This window comes from Spinacia oleracea, chromosome 1 (genome assembly GCF_020520425.1).
Source record: "Spinacia oleracea cultivar Varoflay chromosome 1, BTI_SOV_V1, whole genome shotgun sequence".
NCBI lineage: Eukaryota > Viridiplantae > Streptophyta > Magnoliopsida > Caryophyllales > Amaranthaceae > Spinacia > Spinacia oleracea.
Window position 1 is genome coordinate 135679467 of NC_079487.1, and position 19773 is coordinate 135699239.

A 19773-nucleotide genomic window follows, 5' to 3' on the forward strand; every position below is an offset into this window, starting at 1 on the left:
AACCATATTTTAGATTTGCACTATGAATACTGTCATACTATAGAGTAGTATATATAATCCTCTTTTGAGATTTTGTCAATAATTTGTTAATAATTTTCGAGCGTTTTCGAGTTGATTTTTCATTTGATTTTATTACAATTTGTTAATAATTTTCTTTTAATGGTATACTTTGTATGATGAATAAGTATAGTTTTTAAGTAGATCACAAAGTTTTTAAGACATTGACAATAACACTTTGATTATTTTTAAAAATTTAATGATAAAATACATCCAACTTGACCAAAATATTCAAATTAAATTCATTATGAAATACAAGGAATATTACAGTCCGTATTCAAATCTAGCTTTTGTTGTCTAAGGAAGTCAATCCTGACTTCATTAGGCATGCAGTATTACAAGTCAAATAATCATAAGATTACCTTTAACCAAAGATGGGTTTTCAAAGTAATGACTCATGCACGTACATTTCTACACAAAATCTTAAGCCTCGTTAGCGTCAAAGCACATAAAAGTTTAACCACTACTAAGTGATAAAGGTAGAACAAGCAACAATAAGCCTGATAATTAACTCGAAAATGCTCCTTATTATTGTCTGAATTTTTCTTTAAGTTAAAAGCTAAGAAGATTAATACAATAAGTTCACAAAATCCTCGAAATAGAGCACAAAGGACACTAACAAACTTAATTTAAAACTATACCTAGTTTATTCAAGTGCTTTAATTGCGTTAAATGTGAACTTCATATTAAATTCAGAGGGAGAAAAGAGGTAAAAGCAAAACCCTAATCTTCATAATTATGGATGTAATCATGAACTTTTTTTCTAAGGCCAAAAACTTTGACATTATGCATTTATGCATAATGACTTTAGTATTAACACAATAGATGATTAAGACTTTTTTAGCATTTGCTGCATCATATGACATGAATAAATACCTAACGGCACTCAATTCCTTCATCAAGTCATTACTCTCTCATAATGTATGGTAGTATGGTACTGGTTACTGTATCATATAATTAAATGGTTGCTTCTATTAAGTGTTCGAAGCATAATTGTTTTAATAAATCTTTCTGACAAATTAGGAAAATGACTTTACAGGCTTATCCCAGGCAACTGAGGAATATGCCTTAAACAACATATACAAACACAAATCGCTTCTTCTTCCCTCCCCCCTAAAACAACATGTACGAGTACAAGTAATGTTCATCCTTAGAACCTTAGAAGAAAGGGGTATATATGGTCAATCACAACCTATCTTTGTTGGGTAAATAATCTATTTACCTTGCATATAGATAATTTTTTTTACTCAAGCATACACTAACTTTAGCATCGGAGAAGTTTTTCTCGGTTAAAACCCCAAGTATAGCTAACGTGTTCTCTTTCGTGTCATTCACCCCTAGACCCCAGTGATCAACTAAGCGTATGACTAAGTGTTTTACATAGTGTACACTACACATCAAAGTAGCAAACCATGAAAAAAGTCCCACGACTTGCATGGTGACATTATTTAAATGGTCCCAACTCCCAACCCTATTGTATTTCTGGTTGGCCTTGTAAAAAGATGAGTGGGTCAATATGACAAGACACGTTTAATCAAACAGGACATGGAGTATTCAGTTTTTCTAGCCTGATTAAATTCAACCCGTCCACGAACACGAACACAACATGTTTATCAGCTCTAATCTTGCATCTCGCATGGTGACATTATATAAATGGGTCCCATTCCTTATAATACTCCTGACTGGCCTTTTAAAAGGAAAAAGTTGTGAACTTAATTAATTGAATGTCCCATCTATTCACTTATATGTTTCCTCGTTATCATCTTTGGCCGCCCATCATTCAAATCCTCACAATTTTGCATTGCATATTCACTAACTGTGCATAGATTGAGACCTAAGAGGCTTAAAATAGAAAACTAGAAATCAATTCTGAATGTTGTTCGGTTTACTCTCGTGGTTTTCCGTGGACCATTCGTTTGTCATATAAATCAAAACCCAACATGCTTGAAAAACAAAAACTACTTGAATAGTTGTATTGCATCATTGACTCATTGTCACCCTAATGAGTTTAGAAGAAATTCCAAAAGTAATCAAATCTATCAATAGTCCCCCACGATTCCCCCACGATTATTACATACATGGTACGAAGTACTCCATAACACTTGAAGATAATAGGTCCTTAACCGATATTTTTTGTATAAAAATAATGTATGCACCTGAAAGAAGAGCGCCTTCATAATTTTTTGTTTAAAAATAATGTGTGCTTGAGAGAGAAGCGCCTTTATAATTTTTTTGTTTGTATACAATTTTCATACAATTTGTTTTTTCATAAAAAACATTGAAAAATGTAATTTTTTTTTTTTGAAAAATGTATTTAATTAACCCTTTTCGTTCATAAATAAGTTTTTTTTGGTGTTAGCACCCGGTTCACCCTTAAGGGTAATCCGGATTCGGGGCGAGTTTTGGGTGGTTAGGTTCTAGTCCCCTCCCAATTATTGTTGTGGGGGATCGAACACGGGTTCTCCTTACCAAGTTCAGTCTCAATCACCACTGAATCAACAAGCAATTGGTTTTCGTTCATAAATAACTAGTAGTAATACTGCTACTAATACTTATTGTATACTACGGAGTACTAATACAATAGGATTAACCCCTTTCGTTAGAGGAGTATTTTTTAACAACTACTCCCTCCATTCCTTTTTGATCTTCCTGTTTCTATAAATGTCGTTCCTATTTGATCTTCCTGTTTCTATTTTTGGACATGACTTTTTACCATAAATGTCATTCATTCACATTTCCACATTCACCCACCCAACCCCACTTTTATGATTTTTTATTACTTTAATAAAAATATTTTCTCTCTCCTTCATTTCTTTACTACTTTTCTTCATTTATTTATTATTTTCTCTTACCCTCAATCATTACAAGATTCCATTTTCTTATTTTCCACCCCAAACACCAAATAGGAATATCATTTAGGAATGGAGGGAGTATTTGATAGAGGTCATAAATAGTGTTAATGAAAATGAATTTGTATTTAAATATGTGAAGAAAATGGGAAATCAATATAAATTGACAAAGATAATGTAGGAGGAATAGATCAGTATCCATGAGGGATCAATGATACGCATATAGGTGGAAAAATCAGTATCCACAAGGGATCTTATTAGATTTGTTTTGGTGTGAATATTTTCGTATTTTTTAATGAAGCATATGAAAGGTCGTATAATATGAGTGTATGAAAGACCGCATAAACATAAACGGAAACATTTTATGGAACAGAATACTTCATAGAGATATTTCATGGAGAAACAATGAACAAGAGAGAAAACAGTCTATTTCAGAGATCAAGCACGGACCACTAAGCCGGTCCTTGCTAAACCTAACAATAGTGAAACCTCGCTAATACTTGAGATTGTCGGACTTTACCACCACATATTACTAATCAGGCACGATGGTGAAATCTACCTAGTCAAGCGACTTGTCAACATCTATCTTTGTACTCTTTATTATGGTACATTGCATGCATCACATTCCTTTTTCACACCAACCCACAAACAACCACCCCTCTTTTTTACCCTCCACCCAACCGAATACCAGGGCCGATTTTGAGGGTGTGCGAGGTGAGCGACGGAACAGGGCCCCAAATGTTCAGAATATAATATAATTAGTTTCCTTAATGTAAACAAAAACAATGGTGGAGTATTGGTTAAGGCCTTATAGTATAATACCCAAGGTCTTGGGTTCAATTCCTAACAAGTTCATTTTTTATATTTTATATTCTTTTGTTTTACCGAAAGGTAGAGCTGATAAATGTATCATGTCGGGTCATGTTTGTGTTCGTGTCGAACAATAACGTGTTTAAATCTTAATTGTTTAATTAAACGTGTCATAAACCCTTGACATTATCCCGCTTTTTACGTGTCGTGCTAAGGTGTCCCGTCAAATTTGCCATCCCTACCAAAAAGGCCTAGGCACTAAAATTGAGAACACAATTCATGTACTCCTATTTCTATATCTATACTTGTTCTACTACCACGATTATGAGATTAAACTATAGCCATCTATAGGTACGGAAAATTAAGTTAACTGTTAACCTAACTGTACTTGCATCTTCATTACCACTGTACCACTTATCAAGTCTTACAGAGGAAATAATATTAAGGACATCATCAACTCATCATACGCCATTAGTCCCACCCAGCTCAGGTTCTTGTAAGATCATAAAATATACAAGAAAATAAAGTCATCTAGCAATAAGCTTCCGATATTACTCCTGAAAGTCCTAATAAGGATACTTTATATTCCTTTTATCCCGAATTTGTTGTCACATTCGTTGAATCATTTCTTTATACTCTTCAAAATCTCTTTATTTAGAAAACGAAATTGAAAAAATAGTTAAAAGTACTAGTAATATTAATATCATTACCTAAGGTGACAATGCTTTTCCAAACATCCCTAGATAGTAGTATAAGAATCCTAGAAGGCTTTTAAGGGTCAAGGGTAGAGCGCAGATGCAACATTGACTTTAAAAAAAAATCAACCACAAAGCTGAGTGCTGCTCCAAGCGAATGCAGAACCGATTAGAGGATATGACATTATATATTTATTAGCATTTACTAAATCCAAATCTATTCTTTGATGAAATATCCTATACGTATGCAGAAAGTTATAAATTTCCATGCATCTCAGTATTTTACTTCTAAAATGATCCTTTCGACTTCAGAAGTGGCAACTTCAATATATATAGAAATATACGACTCTTTGCACGCATGCAAGTGATGGTTAAAAAATGGAACTGAAAGGACATATCATAGATGTGATCCACATGGAGTCTCAGAAAAGGTTCAATTCGCAAAGTAAGTAGCAGATGACTGTTACTGAGCAGCAACAGCTTAAATGCAGGATCATATAGAAAACGAACTATAAATAACCGTATTAGCTAAAAGAAAGCGAATCAATAACTTACATGTTAACGAAGGAGTAATCCAGCTCTGGTTCCATCCTTCCAAAGTCATGTTCGCAGAGCATGGAACTAATTATATAAAAAGAAAAAATTCCTCCACGTTTCAGGGGAACTTTCAAACTCACATACAACAAACGAAAAAGATGATTATGAACATTAAAGTTGTTATTATTGTAACTGATACTGATATTTTACATCCTAAAGGCGCTGATTAAGTGCCGTCATTCTCATTGCTTTTTGTATATTTTAATCCCTTCAATCAACTTTGTTAAGTACATAACTCAGTGAAGGCATTTCCCTTGCTTCGCACACGTAAACTTACCCATAAAACAAGACAGAAGATGTCGCCAGGACCACATAGAAAAGCATGATTCCAGCAGAACGGTATACTCACCTGAAAAGGAGATTAAACAGTACAAAATTATGAAAGCAGAAGCTACAAAAAAGCTTAATCAATAAACTAATACTTTCAGTTCAACTATGTCATCCATGATTTTATCCAATCACTCTTTCTAATCAACACCCCTAACCCCACTTACCCTTTTCCTCCTCCGTTTTAATAATCAAAAGGAGTCAAGGTTTTATGACATTCATTTGTATAATTCAGAAAAGTAGTTAAAGTAAAAAAAATTAACACCAACATGAATCAGAAACTTTTGCAAGACCATAGGGAACAAAGTATGCACACTAATACATGTTAATTAATTTGTTTTTCACAAGTTTTGAATTGAATGAAGGGATCCATATTCCCAAGCCTGATCCAACCTTAGGTACCTTGTGTATTCATGGGTCATGACTTAGTACTAATAAATCAAAATAGCTAAACCTTTACCCTGTGTTGGATGCACAAATTCTCCACAATCCAAACAATGTCCTAAATCAACACCAAAAAACTACATAATAACACCGAGATGTGCTAACAAAAGGGGGAAGGGAGAGAAACAGCTGTGAGAACAGCTAGTGTATAAAAGGCGACGAAATAAATGAAAAGGTAAAATACCTTCTTCCTACAAAAACAACCTATGGATCAGGCCGGACTTCTGAGGAGTCAATAAAGGTGTGAATATAAAACTACTGGAAATAATCCCCTTGAACATAATACATGTCCAAAATTAGTATCCCATGGAAAATATTTTGAGGACTTTGGTTTACATCATAAATACCAAGAATATTAACTATGTTTCAAGCTAGCAAATTTTATGCACCTAAATACCTTCCATTATCATTATAGGCCTTTTTAGTATATCAATACGAGTGAAGCATGCCGATTTTTTATGTCTACACTGCATCTAGCATCAACTAACCACACTAGTTTTTGTAGGTGTGCGTAGTACTGTTTGTAAAGCAGAACTGCCTGCTGCCCAACCCCCAGCCTGTCTGAAGCATTTTCATTGAGGTGCACTAAGGGTGCAAAGGGGTGCATTGGCTGCACTAATTTCATGTCTTCAACTCTTCATCCTGTCTTTCACACAGAATGTAAAATTTCAAGAACAGCGCCTAATTTGATGACGCACCTCTACACGTGGTTATTGGGAGGGTCGGGTCAGGGTCGGGTAACGAAAGAGTCAAAAATGGGCGGGTCAAAGCGGGTTGGGGGTTCAATAGCGGGCGGGTCAATAAACGAACAAGGAAAATGGGGGGGGGGGGGGAAGAAAAGTGTTGTACGCGAATAAAAGTGAATATGAAGCTATCCATACTATTATTTATATCATTACTATTTTAGTTTTCAAAATTATTGCGTTATAAGTTCGGCCCTGTATAGACTCTGTCAAAAAAAGGTCATGTACAATAAAAGCCCTGCCCAATAAGAACCTCATTCAAATGACCCAAACCCTATATCCATTGGGCTACCCTGTCCAATAACCTGGTCTACGCACCTCACACCTGCTCTTTGCACCTAGGCTCTATAGCCCCTTTCGCCTTACTCCACCTTGAGCCCTTCTTAGTTATGGCTAGTTTAAATTATAAAATGCTCCAAAGGACTCCTTTACTATTGATTCTTTCTTCTTTCACCCTCAATATGTCAACCTTGTTCCAGCAATAAAACTTCACGGATCTTAATAGCACAGTTTAACATTGAGGTGTCTAACATTTTGGGTACAGGATCATACAACTTCTTATGTAACTTCTCTATAGATCTTAATCTAGTTCACAACTTTTAACACCCAAGATAAGTAATTGTTCACGCTCTCACTAGGTCCTATTTTCATGTTCTAAATCTCTTCTCAACCTTTGGATTTTGATGGTTCATGTGTGGCTGTGCCTGCACCCCCTTGAAGTTTGATATACAAAGTGTTCTGTGACTGTTTCTGTATTCATGGAAAGATAGTATACATGTCTGCGTTTAGCAAATTTTGCAATGCAATTTGATCTTTGATTCGCTTTTATATGCATAATGCTATGGTCAGTCTACCAAAACATGTTACCTCAAGCTGAAGCTCTTCACTGGTCTTATTTCCACGACTCCTATCTTTACCCTTAAAGCTTCATTTCTTAGTCTCTCTAGTAGTCTGGTAGTGTCCAAATATCTATATTATCATTCCGAACTTCACTCTTAGTTTCTGAGGTTCTAGTCTAAACGGAAGTAGTAAGAACAAAATATCATAAACCAACTTTCTCTCAAGTCCCAACTCAATACACTAAATGGTGATAGTTCACATGTTCTTAAGAAATAAAAATGACTCCACAGGTAGAAACAGAAACCAAAGTTTGCAGGTACTTCAGGTTTGCACAATTTGCAGGCTATTAACCCACCTCTAATAACATCACTGACATAGTGACATCTATACAGAGTGATAGAGCCAAAGAAACAAAAGAAGCCAGTGAGTTATCTGTGCAGTCCAAAGTAACCTGATTCATATTTTTCAATATGACTCCACAGGTAGAAACAGAAACACTGTACAACACTCAAAGTAACATGATTCATATTTTTCAATATTTTATCCAATGGAAATTATTAGGCCAAAAGCCCACAACAAAATACATAGTCATACCTGAAGGCAAAAGCAATAACAAAACTCCACCTTGACACCCAAGCCCTAAGTTAATGATCTTCATGCAGACGGATTGTTCAGAAGGACCTATAATCATCAATGAAACAAAAGCAAATGAAGACAAATAGAATTTTATTTCCCTGGGATCTGTTACTTGAGATGAACTGGCTAATTTGAGCAGAAATTACTGGTAGAAAACTAGAAATTATATTAATTTGCTAGAAAGATGATGAACACAAAATGGGATATAAAAAGTAGTGACTTGAGGCCACCAATCTCTAGGTTTAGTGACTTGAGGTCACCACTCTCCAAAGCCTAAACTTTACCAATTTCTCAACATGCCTTCTAAACCTAGTGTTCCCTTATTTATAGTTTCTCTACTCTAACTACCTAATTTGTCTTCTAGCACTAATACTACTTGCACTACCCATTATAACCTTTACTATTTAGTTCATTACAATACCGACCCCCTAAACTTCCACCTTGTCCTCAAGGTGGATAGTAATCGGCACTCGATTCTCGGCCCCTATAAAGCTGGTCAATGTTATCTTCATAGTAGTGTTGCCATAGCCGTTCAAGCTCTTCCTTGCTGAGTGTTGCAAGCAAACTGATCAAGTTGTCATGGGGAGGTAGAAAACTGTCATGTGATGAAATTAAGGTGAGAGTGGGAATGGTTATGCGGGTAGATGATTTTGATATTTGATTGTAAGCTTTTGGGTTGGGCAAATCTAAAAAGAGATTTGGTTTACAAATAAAAGGTTGGGTGGGTTTGTTGTAAATTGGGCTGGGTGAAAGATTGAGTTGTGTGGTGGGTAATTCGAGTCTCACAAATTGGGCAGGATTGATGTTGGGTAAGTTGCTTTGGGTTGTGAATTGAGGGTTGGAGTATGGAGGCTCAGAGCTTGGGAAAGGACATTGGGCCTAAAGCCCTCTGTTTGGCTTTCTTCTATAAAAGAAAATAAGGCTTTTAAATGGCTAAGCCCACTAAGCTTCATTTCTTCACCAAAATTAATTAGGTTAACCTGTAGCTCTTCCCTTCTCTTAGATGCAAGTGGCAATAGCAGCCAGATTTCCCTAGTGTTGTCAGTCATGTTATACTTTGGTCCATTTACCAATTTGCCCTTACTGGCCCCCTCTTTTACAAGTGACTTCCCCTCCCAGCCAATTATTAATCCAACAAGGTTTCTTCCACACAATTTTTCTGGAAATTTGTTTTTGCAAGTCCCACCGCTATTGCCGCTGTGCTCCACCGGAATTCTCACCGGTGAGTAAACATTTATCATTGTCGTCATTCTTGCCAAAAAAATATCTGGGTCCACCACCGGATCTGCTCGCCCAAGATCCACCGCTTGCAAAACAGAAGCTCTACCGTTCACAAGTCCGTCAGATTCTCCACCAGATTTTCCAGGGAGACCATCCCGACCACCACCAGTAAACCCACTTGCAAAGTCACCGGCCCTCCTACCAGATTTTCCGCCACCAACACCTCCTCGACCGTCCCTGTTGTAACCACTAGTTGTAGCATCAACAATATCGCCCATGACTAGGCCTGGCCCACCACCAGACCCACTGCCACCAGCACCTCCTCTCTCAAACGACCCTCTTCTTCGCTCACCTATTAAAGCAACGGACGCGCCACCAGTTATCCCTCTTAATTCTTTATCTCTGCCGGTGTCAGCCACCACATTCACCACATTTTCTCCTTTATTTTTCTTTAAATCCTCACGATCGGTCTCTTTCGCTTCTACCACCTCCGGATCTGCCGCCGCCGCATGTTTCACTTCCTCTCTAAGTGTTTCTCGAAGTTGCTTAAACCCCAATTCAATTGGAACAAAAGCTTCATCAAGTATTCTAGAAATTTCTTTTTGAAGGTTCTGCATACTTCTCTTGTTTACCTCCTCCATTTGGTCTTTGAAAATTTGTGCAGATAGTGGTGGTGATGACCCAAAACGTCGCAATACATGGTCCTTCAGTTCTTGCCAACCATCGAAAGGCAGGAACTTGTGTTCACCTTCGAACCACCGCAACGCTTCATCATCGAGTCCAATAATGACAGCCTTTAACTTGTCATCTTCATTCAACTGAAAAAAATCGAAAAAATCCTCCATTTGAATAATCCAGACATCTGAACCCCTTCCACCAAACACATGAATTTGAAGCTCTTGCCGGATGCGCTCCTCCTCCTTACAATCTGAAATCCCTTGGTTTCTTTTGAGTGTGATGTAGGCAAACTCATCTCGAATCCACCTTTGCATCAACTGTGTTGACTGTTTTCCAGCAACTTCCATCTTCTTTTTGTTTTTGTTTTTGTTTTTTTTTTTTTTTTTTTTTCCCTCCGAAAATCTGATCAGTTATCCAGCCTAGAATTGTACCGCTCTGATACCAAATGAGATAAACTGGCTAATTTGAGCAGAAATTACTGGTAGAAAACTAGAAATTATATTAATTTGCTAGAAAGATGATGAACACAAAATGGGATATAAAAAGTAGTGACTTGAGGCCACCAATCTCTAGGTTTAGTGACTTGAGGTCACCACTCTCCAAAGCCTAAACTTTACCAATTTCTCAACATGCCTTCTAAACCTAGTGTTCCCTTATTTATAGTCTCTCTACTCTAACTACCTAATTTGTCTTCTAGCACTAATACTACTTGCACTACCCATTATAACCTTTACTATTTAGTTCATTACATTACTGCTCCTCCAGTCCTCGTACTCAATTAAACAACAAAGCTTTAAAACCTATCCAAAATGATAAAATATAAATGCAACTAACCTTCCATGCCTCAATGACAAAGGTATAACAGAACTCAAACCACAACACAAGAAAATAGTCTTCAACTTAGAAATACAACTCACTGTCTAAATTCCATATCCTACATTCATTGTCCTAAATTGTTGAGTTTTCATCCATTGTGACATTTAACTACGTGGTGTGAGTCTCATGCCATGCCATGCGATGCCATTTGAAGTTAGATGATAGCATGTACTACCTCCGTTTCAGAATGATCTTTAAGGTTACTATTTGCACAAATATTAAGTCAAAATAGGAAAAGTGTGTAAAAAGGTGGGTGGATATGATAAAATATGGATAAAGCATGTTAGATGGGTAAAAAGGTGAGTGGGTATAAGAAAAAAAAAATGAATAAAGTAAGAAAAAGTGAGTGGAAAGTTGTAAATCTTGTGGGGTAAGAGGGTAAGATGGACCGATGGAGTAATAAATTTTCATGTCCAAAAATAGAATAAAGCAAAATGTAAAGACATTATAAAACGGACTAAAACAGAAAGCGGCTAATTTTGAAACGGAGGTAGTATGTTCTTACTTTTTATTACGGCTCCGTTTGTTTCAATGGAAAACAATTTTCAAGGGAAAACACAATTGAGGAATTTGTTTTTGGATAATTGTTTTCTACCCTTGGGGAATAGTTTTCCACTCTTTAACAAAACAAATAAAGAAAATTGGGGAAATCATTTTCTAGAAAAGTGTTTTCCATCAAAATCCGTCTTGGGGCTGTGTCTCGATCTTCTACGTGCGAAATCAAACAAAGCCTACATAGTACGCAATTTCTTCGCGGAAATTGAAACATATACATATCCTCCATGTTCAACTTTTATCTTCTTAGTTTCTCTTTAGATTTTGGTTCATCGTTATCAAGCATCAACATCAATTAAAAAAAATAGTTTGTAAATATTTCATTACTTCCAGCATAATCCTGGGAAAAAGAGTTTCGAAGATACAGACTTAATACTTGGAATAGCAACTAATCTGTATATATAGGGGGTTTCAAGTTTCAACTCAAAACAACATATGGATCACCACCAGACATAAATAAGAATTTAGAAACTTCATAGAACGATAGAAATCACTTTCGGGCTGATAATAAAAGCAAACATCATAACTAGGTTTTCAAAATTAACAAACGGGAAAGGTTAAAAAATAACTATGATATACCTTCGATTGCAGAATCTTTTGGCTATCACTGAAGTACTGGTTAGGATGATTGATTCCAGCATCACAGGACGAACCGTGAATAGCTTCAAACGTTAAGGTGCATGCCAACTGTACATGTATTACCATTTTCAGATAATGAACAACCCCTGGTGTAACTGATGAAATGCAGCAGCGCATATTTTACAAAAGATGCACTATCCTTACCTGGAAGTGTTTGTTTCGGACTTTGTCCATTACATCAGACATTGCCCGACTACTCACTCCCATTTTATTAAGCGCAGCTCTAAGGTTGTCCTCGCTGCCAAAAGGAAATAACACATCAGGTGGACGACAAATACTAACAAAAGCTTTTTGACAAAATTTTCCGAAACTAGTACCGGCTGGGAAATAAGTTTAATCTATGCCCAAAAGATCTTGTTGTTTTGACGTTACTAGTCTATTAAAACTTCCATAAGAGGAGCTATCTTACCTAAAATGCCGATAAGGACAGCCATGATGATCTCCAACACCAGGAGCACTTGTGATGATCTTCTGACAAGAATATGGTGTATAATCCTGAAAACACAAAATCCAAGAACTCAATGATAATGTAAATGTAATAGTAAGCAACCATAGCTCTCTTCAGGTCAAAAGTACATATAGATTGCCTACCACTCTCTTGCCTTCTTTTCCATAGTTGTGGCGTATGCCGTAAGCATACTCTTTGTCAAATTTATCAGGACCAACCTACAAAGAAAGATCAAACACCAACAGTCGTCAGAAAGAAATGCAACCTGCTCCAAAATATCCATAACACATCGTTGGAAGACTTGTAGCGTAAATGAAAAGCTCTAATGCCATGGGACCATGGCTCCTGTCTTTCCGTAGTGACAGTGATTATAGGGCAATACGTGAATTTGCAATTACCAATTAGCACTGCACAAGTCCCCTCTTCTCTTTGGGCATGAATATGAAGAGTTCTGTATTGCTACAGCCCTTTTTTTTTTACCCATTTTACCTCTATCAAAAGCATTTATTAGTCCATATAGCCAGATGTTTTAACCTTTAATGGAAATATTTCTGGATATGTATTTCCTCCTTTTGTACGTGTTCCTCTTTGAATTCGCAATTTGCTAACACACAACTTTGACCATTGATATCATCAACTATCAATTAGTGAAAATTATTAAACATTGATATTTTGAAAATACACATTGAGATGAAGCCAATAACATTTATCATAATAACATTGTCTTTATATACTCCCTCCGTATTTATTTAAGAGATACACTTGGTCGGACACGGGTATTAAGAAAAAGAATTGAATGAAATAAAAATAATAAAGCAAGTGGGTTTGGGTAGATATTTTAATAATTAAACAAGTGGGGACCATGTCATTTTGGTGGGGTGGGGTGGGAGGTGGGGTGGGTTTATGAAATTATTTGTTTAATAGGATGGTGGGTCATATGGTAAATTAGATGTATTATTTAATTAGATGGTGGGGTTGATAAGTTACTAAAAATGGCAAGTGTATCTCTTAAATAAATACGGCCGGAAAAGGCAAGTGTATCCCTTAAATAAATACGGAGGGAGTATTTATTAAAAAAATATGATCAAATGAGGTAAGTGAATAATGAAATAAGTAAAAAGTGGAACAAGTAAAAAAGCGGAGGAAGTACCACTTTACTATCCTGAAAATTCAAATTTTGTTTTTTGGACATCCCTTAATAAAAAGGCAGAACTTTATATTGAGTTGCAAAAGGTACAATAGGATAGGCTATCATCTACAACCTCAATTGAAGAATCACCGACAATTACAGATGGAGTCAAAATTCACGAGCATCATTGTCAACTTTGACTAATACAGCATATGCATCTCCTACAGATTCTGAAACAAAGAGTTGTGAATACTGAAGTTATTACCTTCTTGGAGAACTCCGATTTCCAAAAGGTAAGAGCATCATCCAATGGTAATCCGACACCCTGCAGAAAGGAAAACAAACACTTGACTCACCACATCTACATGATCAACAGAAAATTCCAGATAAATTTGTCAAGTACCGTCATCTACACTGTTTCCAGTAGATTAATACAGACTTCATTAATTGTCTCATTTAGCTTATTTTAACAAAAGACCAAAAAACCTTTGTCAACTAGTTGCTCGTTTTCAAAAAGTTGCATCACGTACAAGTGGATAAAAAAACCTTCAATTTAAGGATCTAAACTCATCTCTGGAGCAAGTAAATGCAACACCAAAGTAAAAGATCTATAGGACAAAAAAGTTTACCCTAAAAGATAACACCAACATCAGGACAGATAAGGTGTTGAAAGTAAGGCATGTTCTATTTCATGATCTTCAACAAGTATTGTTTATAAAGAAAACATGTCAAATAAATTTATTTATGCAAACACATACCTTGAGAAATAGACCTAACTGCATCCTGCCTCCATGCTTGAGGTGATGGTCTTCCTTTAGCTGCACAAAGTTAGAGCACACAATTGACTTTGTCAAACAAGAGAACTTTAAATTTTGGCAAATAAATTGAAATTTTATTAAACCAAAAGGAATATTATAGCAATAGTTAAATAGAACCAAAGAATCAGATGTTCGAAGTAAAATGCATCAGCATGAAAAACTTCCCTACCTCAAAATCAAAGGTTAATAAGAAACTAACTTAATATCTGACGAAAAGGCATACACAGGTTCATTTAATGGGTAAAATAATGCATGAAAGTAACTAGATATCTAGAGAATCAATTTTCCAACCTTATCAAATAGGTGACGCATGCAGAGCGGAAATGAGCTATTTGCTACTCGATCAAGGTCTTTCAGTGATATCTCTCCAAACCCCTTCGCCTGCAAAACCAGCAGGACACTCTGAAATTTTGAATTCAAGAATCTATAGTTGCACATTTTTAGTCAACCAGAAAAGTTACCTCGGAATAGTCAGGACCAAGGTAGCTTGTGCTAAGAGCTTCAACAATCTGCACAGAAGAAGAGTAAGCAGACTAAGCACAATGATCTGCAACTGACAGACTCAAGATTATTTCACACATGGTCTGCTACTTACCGGAGTCAACCTATTCTTCTCCTTGTCACTGATCATAGAGGTCCATTTTCTGTAGTAAAATTAACAGGATTAATTAGAAAAAACAGTATTGTTTCAGCTCATTTCTTATTGTGATAAGATTCTGAGAGAGCACTGGATATATATACTTTTTATAAAGCCTAAAAACACAAAGAGAGACAAAATCCCAATATCTTGGATTTCTAAGTTTCCACATAGCCTAGAGAAAACAAATTCCTTTCCCGCTGAACTATGTTACACAGAATCTCCATCTTATTTCAAATACCCATTTATGATGCTCGACACTAACCAGGGACAAGGACAATAAAATTTCATTACAGACCACATGCATTTCATAAAATAATGATTCTAACATCTGGAACCTACGACCTGCAGTTGTAGGTGTATTTAAAAAAACATAGCTTCAGGCTAGTCTGAATTCCACAACGAATACCTTTCCACCCTAAATTGGTTGCCAGTTCCCAATGGTCAGTTGTGGTTTTTAGGACAGCATTAAGTATATGAATCCAACTACTTACTGATTTATTCTTTGCTGAAGTGTTGCAGTACATAATGTCCAAGAATATGTAAATTACCTATTTACTCAGTCAGATAAATGAGATACACTACCAAAGAATACCAAAGAAGCTAGAATTACCAGTGGATATACTGTCAACCATGAAGGACATTTTATGTCATAGGTTTTCTTGACCATCAAAATTTTCCAGTCTATCAGTAGGTGAAAGCATCAAAGTCTTCTTGAGTGGGATCCAATAATTAGATTTTAGGAATAGATCACCAAGAACTTATCACTATTATATATCAAAAAACCATAAATTTCTGAGACAGCAACAAAGGTAGCAAGCTAGTGCAGAATTTTTCCTCCCTAATTCTGATTTGGCTGTTTTCTAGAACACAACCATAGCTATCGGAATACAGTAAGAGAAAAGTTCAAGACCAGATTCAGAAAACTAACCTATTCGTGAGTATAAGAGCCTTGGATAGATTGCTGCGAAATTGTGTGACAACAAGAGAAACAACCTAAGAAACAGATATGTAGTAGCACAACTACAGCATATTAGTTAAGATCATACATATAACCAAAAGAAACCAGATAATCACCCTATGTTCACCTGATTCATAGCAACATAGGCATGCCCTTTATGGACGTACACTTTGCGTCCAGCAACAAGTTCAGGAACTTCTTCAAACGGTACCTTCATTCAGCATATGTAATTAGCAAACAGCAGAAAAAATGTCTTTCTAAACATCAATTAGTTTTCTGAGTATCAGTTAATATCTAATGTCTGACAAGCAAGAGAAGAAAGACGAAAATAGCACAGCCAAGAGAACGATATCCTGAATTATGTTTCTTTGACACCATAGCAATATTACATCTCCATTAGTAGAAAAGACAACTTGCTGTAATTACTTGCTTTTGGGAGAAAGAAAATATTACACTCAAAAGCATTGAGCCTAACCTTGTAGAATATGTCATCGGCTGCAAAACAAGCGAAATAACAACAATAAGATTGCATTGCAACATAAACATGCAACAAAAACTAAAAAATAATTAAAAAGGAAAAGAGCATTTCATGCAACACTTCCTGTGCAAAAAATGATCCAAACAGTCTCAGTAAACATTTAATGAGTTAAAGGATCTTTTTAAAAAACAACTCCTTATATAACATCAAAATGCATCAAAACTCAATAAATTGCTCTTACATCTGGTCACAGACTGCCCAAGGGATCTTGCAACTTGTGTTAGCTTCTCCTCCACACTCTTAAGTTTTACATTAAAGCCAAAAATCAGTGCTAACATCTTACAGTTGTAAACACACATAAAATTAAAATTACATAGCCATTTCTTGTCAAAGCAATGCTTAACTAAATGAACACAAGTATTAATCACCTTGTATTCTGCATTGCTAACTGCTTTATAGGGAAGATTGAACTCCGCTAGTATAGCTCTCTACAAACAAATAATATTGTCATAAAACTGACATTTATCAAACACGGTTAAGTGGTTAGGAGAAGCTACGAAAATATTTTTGTGTATACCTGACTTTCGAAACCCTCAAGCTTAAATCGGTAGCGAAAGAGAGTTGTTTCCATTGACAAGAACCACTTCCTTAATTCTTCCCTGCCATCGGAATTTGTTTGAAAGGAAATCATCAGTTAACAGCAAAAGTAGACATTAAAAACACGAAACAAGCAGTAATAAGGAGTAATTAGTAGAACAGTGTTAAAGGAGTCATTACGTCCTGCAATAAACAAGCCGGAGAACGAAGTGAGAGATGATGTCTTTGTTAATAGTCTCCGACTCTGAAGCCTGCGGATGTCTGATGTGTGATTTCCACAAATCGTTCACCTAATAAATCAAATTAATCAACCTAAAAATTAAACCTAAAACAGAAATAGAAGTAACAATCAAAGAAAATTGAAATGCTCAAACAACAAATCCAATAAGCAATTGATTGAATTGAAGTATACTGTTAGCATAATATTTACCAGTCTTTCGATTTCATCAGGCTTCTTTCCCCGAGAAAGTCCGTCGGAAATTCCTTTCAGCACTATCATTTCACAAAAAAATCATCAATCGGTTAACACATTATAGAAACCCTAATTTATAAGTTTGAAGTAAAATTAACGGCCTAAAATAGAGAAATTCACTGAAACTAGGAGAGAGAAAAACCTCGGAGACGATCAATGGCGAATAGTTCAAAATCGTCGAGGCGAACTTCGAGTACAGGAGGAGTGCGGTAGAGAGGGAAGGTGGAGATGACGGCGACGTCGCCGGCAGAAATTTTTCTCTGAGATCTCACGATTTCCATATTTTTCTACTCTTTTCTCTCTCTACAGTGGTCTCGTGTGGTGGAGTAGAAAGTGAGGGCTGAAAGTTTGGCGCCAGGGTTCATCTCCAGAGATTAGAAGAGGAGAAATAGCGGGAAATTTTTGGTGTACTGTTTCTACTTCCTAGGGCTGAAGGATCCGGGTATTAATCCGGGCATAGAAATTAGAAAGCTCGTTACCAAAACGAAAAACAAAATGTATTGAATGAACAAGGTGTACAATAAATTTATTGTACACCATGATAACTTTTACCCATTTTTTTGTAATTTTAACTTAGTTTTACTTTTATATTAGTAAAAAAAGGTTGATAAATAAACATTTAAATGATTAATTTTATACATTATTATTGATTTTGAAGAAATACATTTTACTAAAATGAAAAACTTTATCACTAAAAAATAGATAACTTTTACATATATAAGCTTAACTTTTAAACATTTTGAGTTAACTTTTACTCCGGTGTACAATATTTATTGTACACCCCTTGTAAATAAGAATTTTTTGAAGGAAAAAAAATAAAACCGCAACCACCAATCCACCAGTAGCGTTTTAAATATAACCTTTATAGTTAGTTTTTAGATGATAATGCAGAAATTAATTTTTAGACTAATGTAAAATGACTTAATGAGAATAAATTTAGATTTAGTCATTTTTAGGAAAATCGTTCATGAGAGTATCTTTGGATTTCATTATGTGACACCTTGTTGTTTTATTTTTGGTTTGAGGGGACATTATGTGGTACTCCAACCCCTTTACAAACCTACGAACCAACAAATTATCGTGGTTTTTTCTTGGGTTATGTGTGGTCTTTGTTGTGTGAGTAATCTTTGTTAAAAGGTTGTGATTGGAAGATTGGTGATGGAAAAACAGTAGTCGTGAACAGAGATAGATGGGTTCATGGTGAAATCTCGCAATACAAATCTGAAATTCAACTGTGTAACGTTTGAAACTGGAAGGCTAGCCACTTTACTCTGCTCTCTGCCTTTGCATAAAGGTTGGAACCAGGGGCGGTGCTAGTAAGAGTTCAGTGGGTTCAATTGTACCCTAACTCGCTAAACAAAAAATTTGACAGGTTTTACAAAATAAAAAGAGGTCAAGTGCTAGTAAACGCAATATATTACAAATACAAAAGAGGTGTTGCAGTGTTTTTTCTTTACTAGCCAAACCAAAGGTCAGGGGATCAATCCCCTTCCCCTTTAAAATAGGGTATACAAATTCCTATATAAATTACTTATAAAATAGGAAAATTTGCTAAATGCAACTATAGTTTTCCCAATTTTTTGCGTTCTAATTGAATTTTAGACTACAAATAGTGTTGCTAAAATTTTAATGTATTTTATGTCCGGTATCAAAAGTAATATTCAATATTTTGTATAAAAAGACGGCTTGAGTTTGAATTTCGAATTCGTAGTACGATTTTCTGGCACCGCCACTGTTTGGAACCATTAACGAATCAGTGAAAGTTTTGTATTTCATAATGGAATTGCAACAAAGCTTAATCTTCACTCTAGAAGATTCAGATGGAGGTTGGTTGTGATTTATGTGCGAATGGAGAGGAGATATTCAATACATATTTTGGTTTTGTTCGGTAGCGCAACAAAATTGGAGGGGATAGATTGATTGCAATCCATTCATAAATCAATTAACCTATGTCCTTTGTGGATTAGCTTTGTTCTATATCCGGCAATTTCAATGTCAGGATAGGAAGAATTGTACATGAAGTATCTATTTCATTAGTACTTATGGGCACTTTGGCTGTCAAGCAATAACAGCGTATTCACGAAAAACATCACCGCCATTGCCTAGGTTATTTTTTTTTATAAAGGAGGCCCTTGACCAACATGGTATTTTTAGTAGGAAGCTCTCTATTCCACTGCAATCTCTCATCCTCCAAATGAGCAAAATATTCCACCTCGTCTTTTAGATATATAATTATCATAGAGCGTTCAGTTGCGATTATTCAGGT

The 19773-nt window shown here is 35.7% G+C and overlaps 1 protein-coding gene across 2 annotated transcripts; it reads right to left on the reverse strand.

Annotated features, from left to right (window-relative positions):
- Window positions 1-4969: 4969 nt before the first annotated feature.
- On the reverse strand, window positions 4970-17891 carry LOC110785719 (probable DNA primase large subunit). Of its 2 annotated transcripts, XM_056830789.1 has the most exons (21): window positions 17650-17891; window positions 17466-17527; window positions 17216-17325; window positions 17016-17097; window positions 16867-16926; window positions 16680-16737; window positions 16436-16455; window positions 16088-16171; window positions 15931-15995; window positions 14958-15006; window positions 14824-14871; window positions 14654-14743; window positions 14303-14362; window positions 13810-13869; window positions 12559-12633; window positions 12377-12462; window positions 12112-12205; window positions 11908-12015; window positions 7957-8043; window positions 5286-5357; window positions 4970-5032 (listed from the first exon to the last, which is right to left on the reverse strand). In XM_056830789.1, exons 1-19 carry the CDS (start codon window positions 17786-17788, stop codon window positions 8017-8019), a joined length of 1377 nt encoding a protein of 458 aa, XP_056686767.1. In that variant the 5' UTR covers window positions 17789-17891; the 3' UTR covers window positions 4970-5032; window positions 5286-5357; window positions 7957-8016. The 2 variants fall into 2 exon arrangements, with proteins under 2 accessions (XP_056686767.1, XP_021845910.1); XM_021990218.2 differs by having other exon boundaries at window positions 5021-5357.
- Window positions 17892-19773: the final 1882 nt, after the last annotated feature.

Excerpts from the sequence above, each read along its gene's own strand:
- LOC110785719 (XM_056830789.1), bottom strand. The coding sequence starts at position 17,788 with ATGGAAATCGTGAGATCTCAGAGAAAAATTTCTGCCGGCGACGTCGCC. Across the intron at positions 12,206-12,376 it reads TGTCCTTATCGGCATTTTAG|CGAGGACAACCTTAGAGCTG; the intron begins GTAAGATAGCTC and ends TCCTTTTGGCAG. Across the intron at positions 8,044-11,907 it reads AAAAGATTCTGCAATCGAAG|GTCCTTCTGAACAATCCGTC; the intron begins GTATATCATAGT and ends TGATGATTATAG.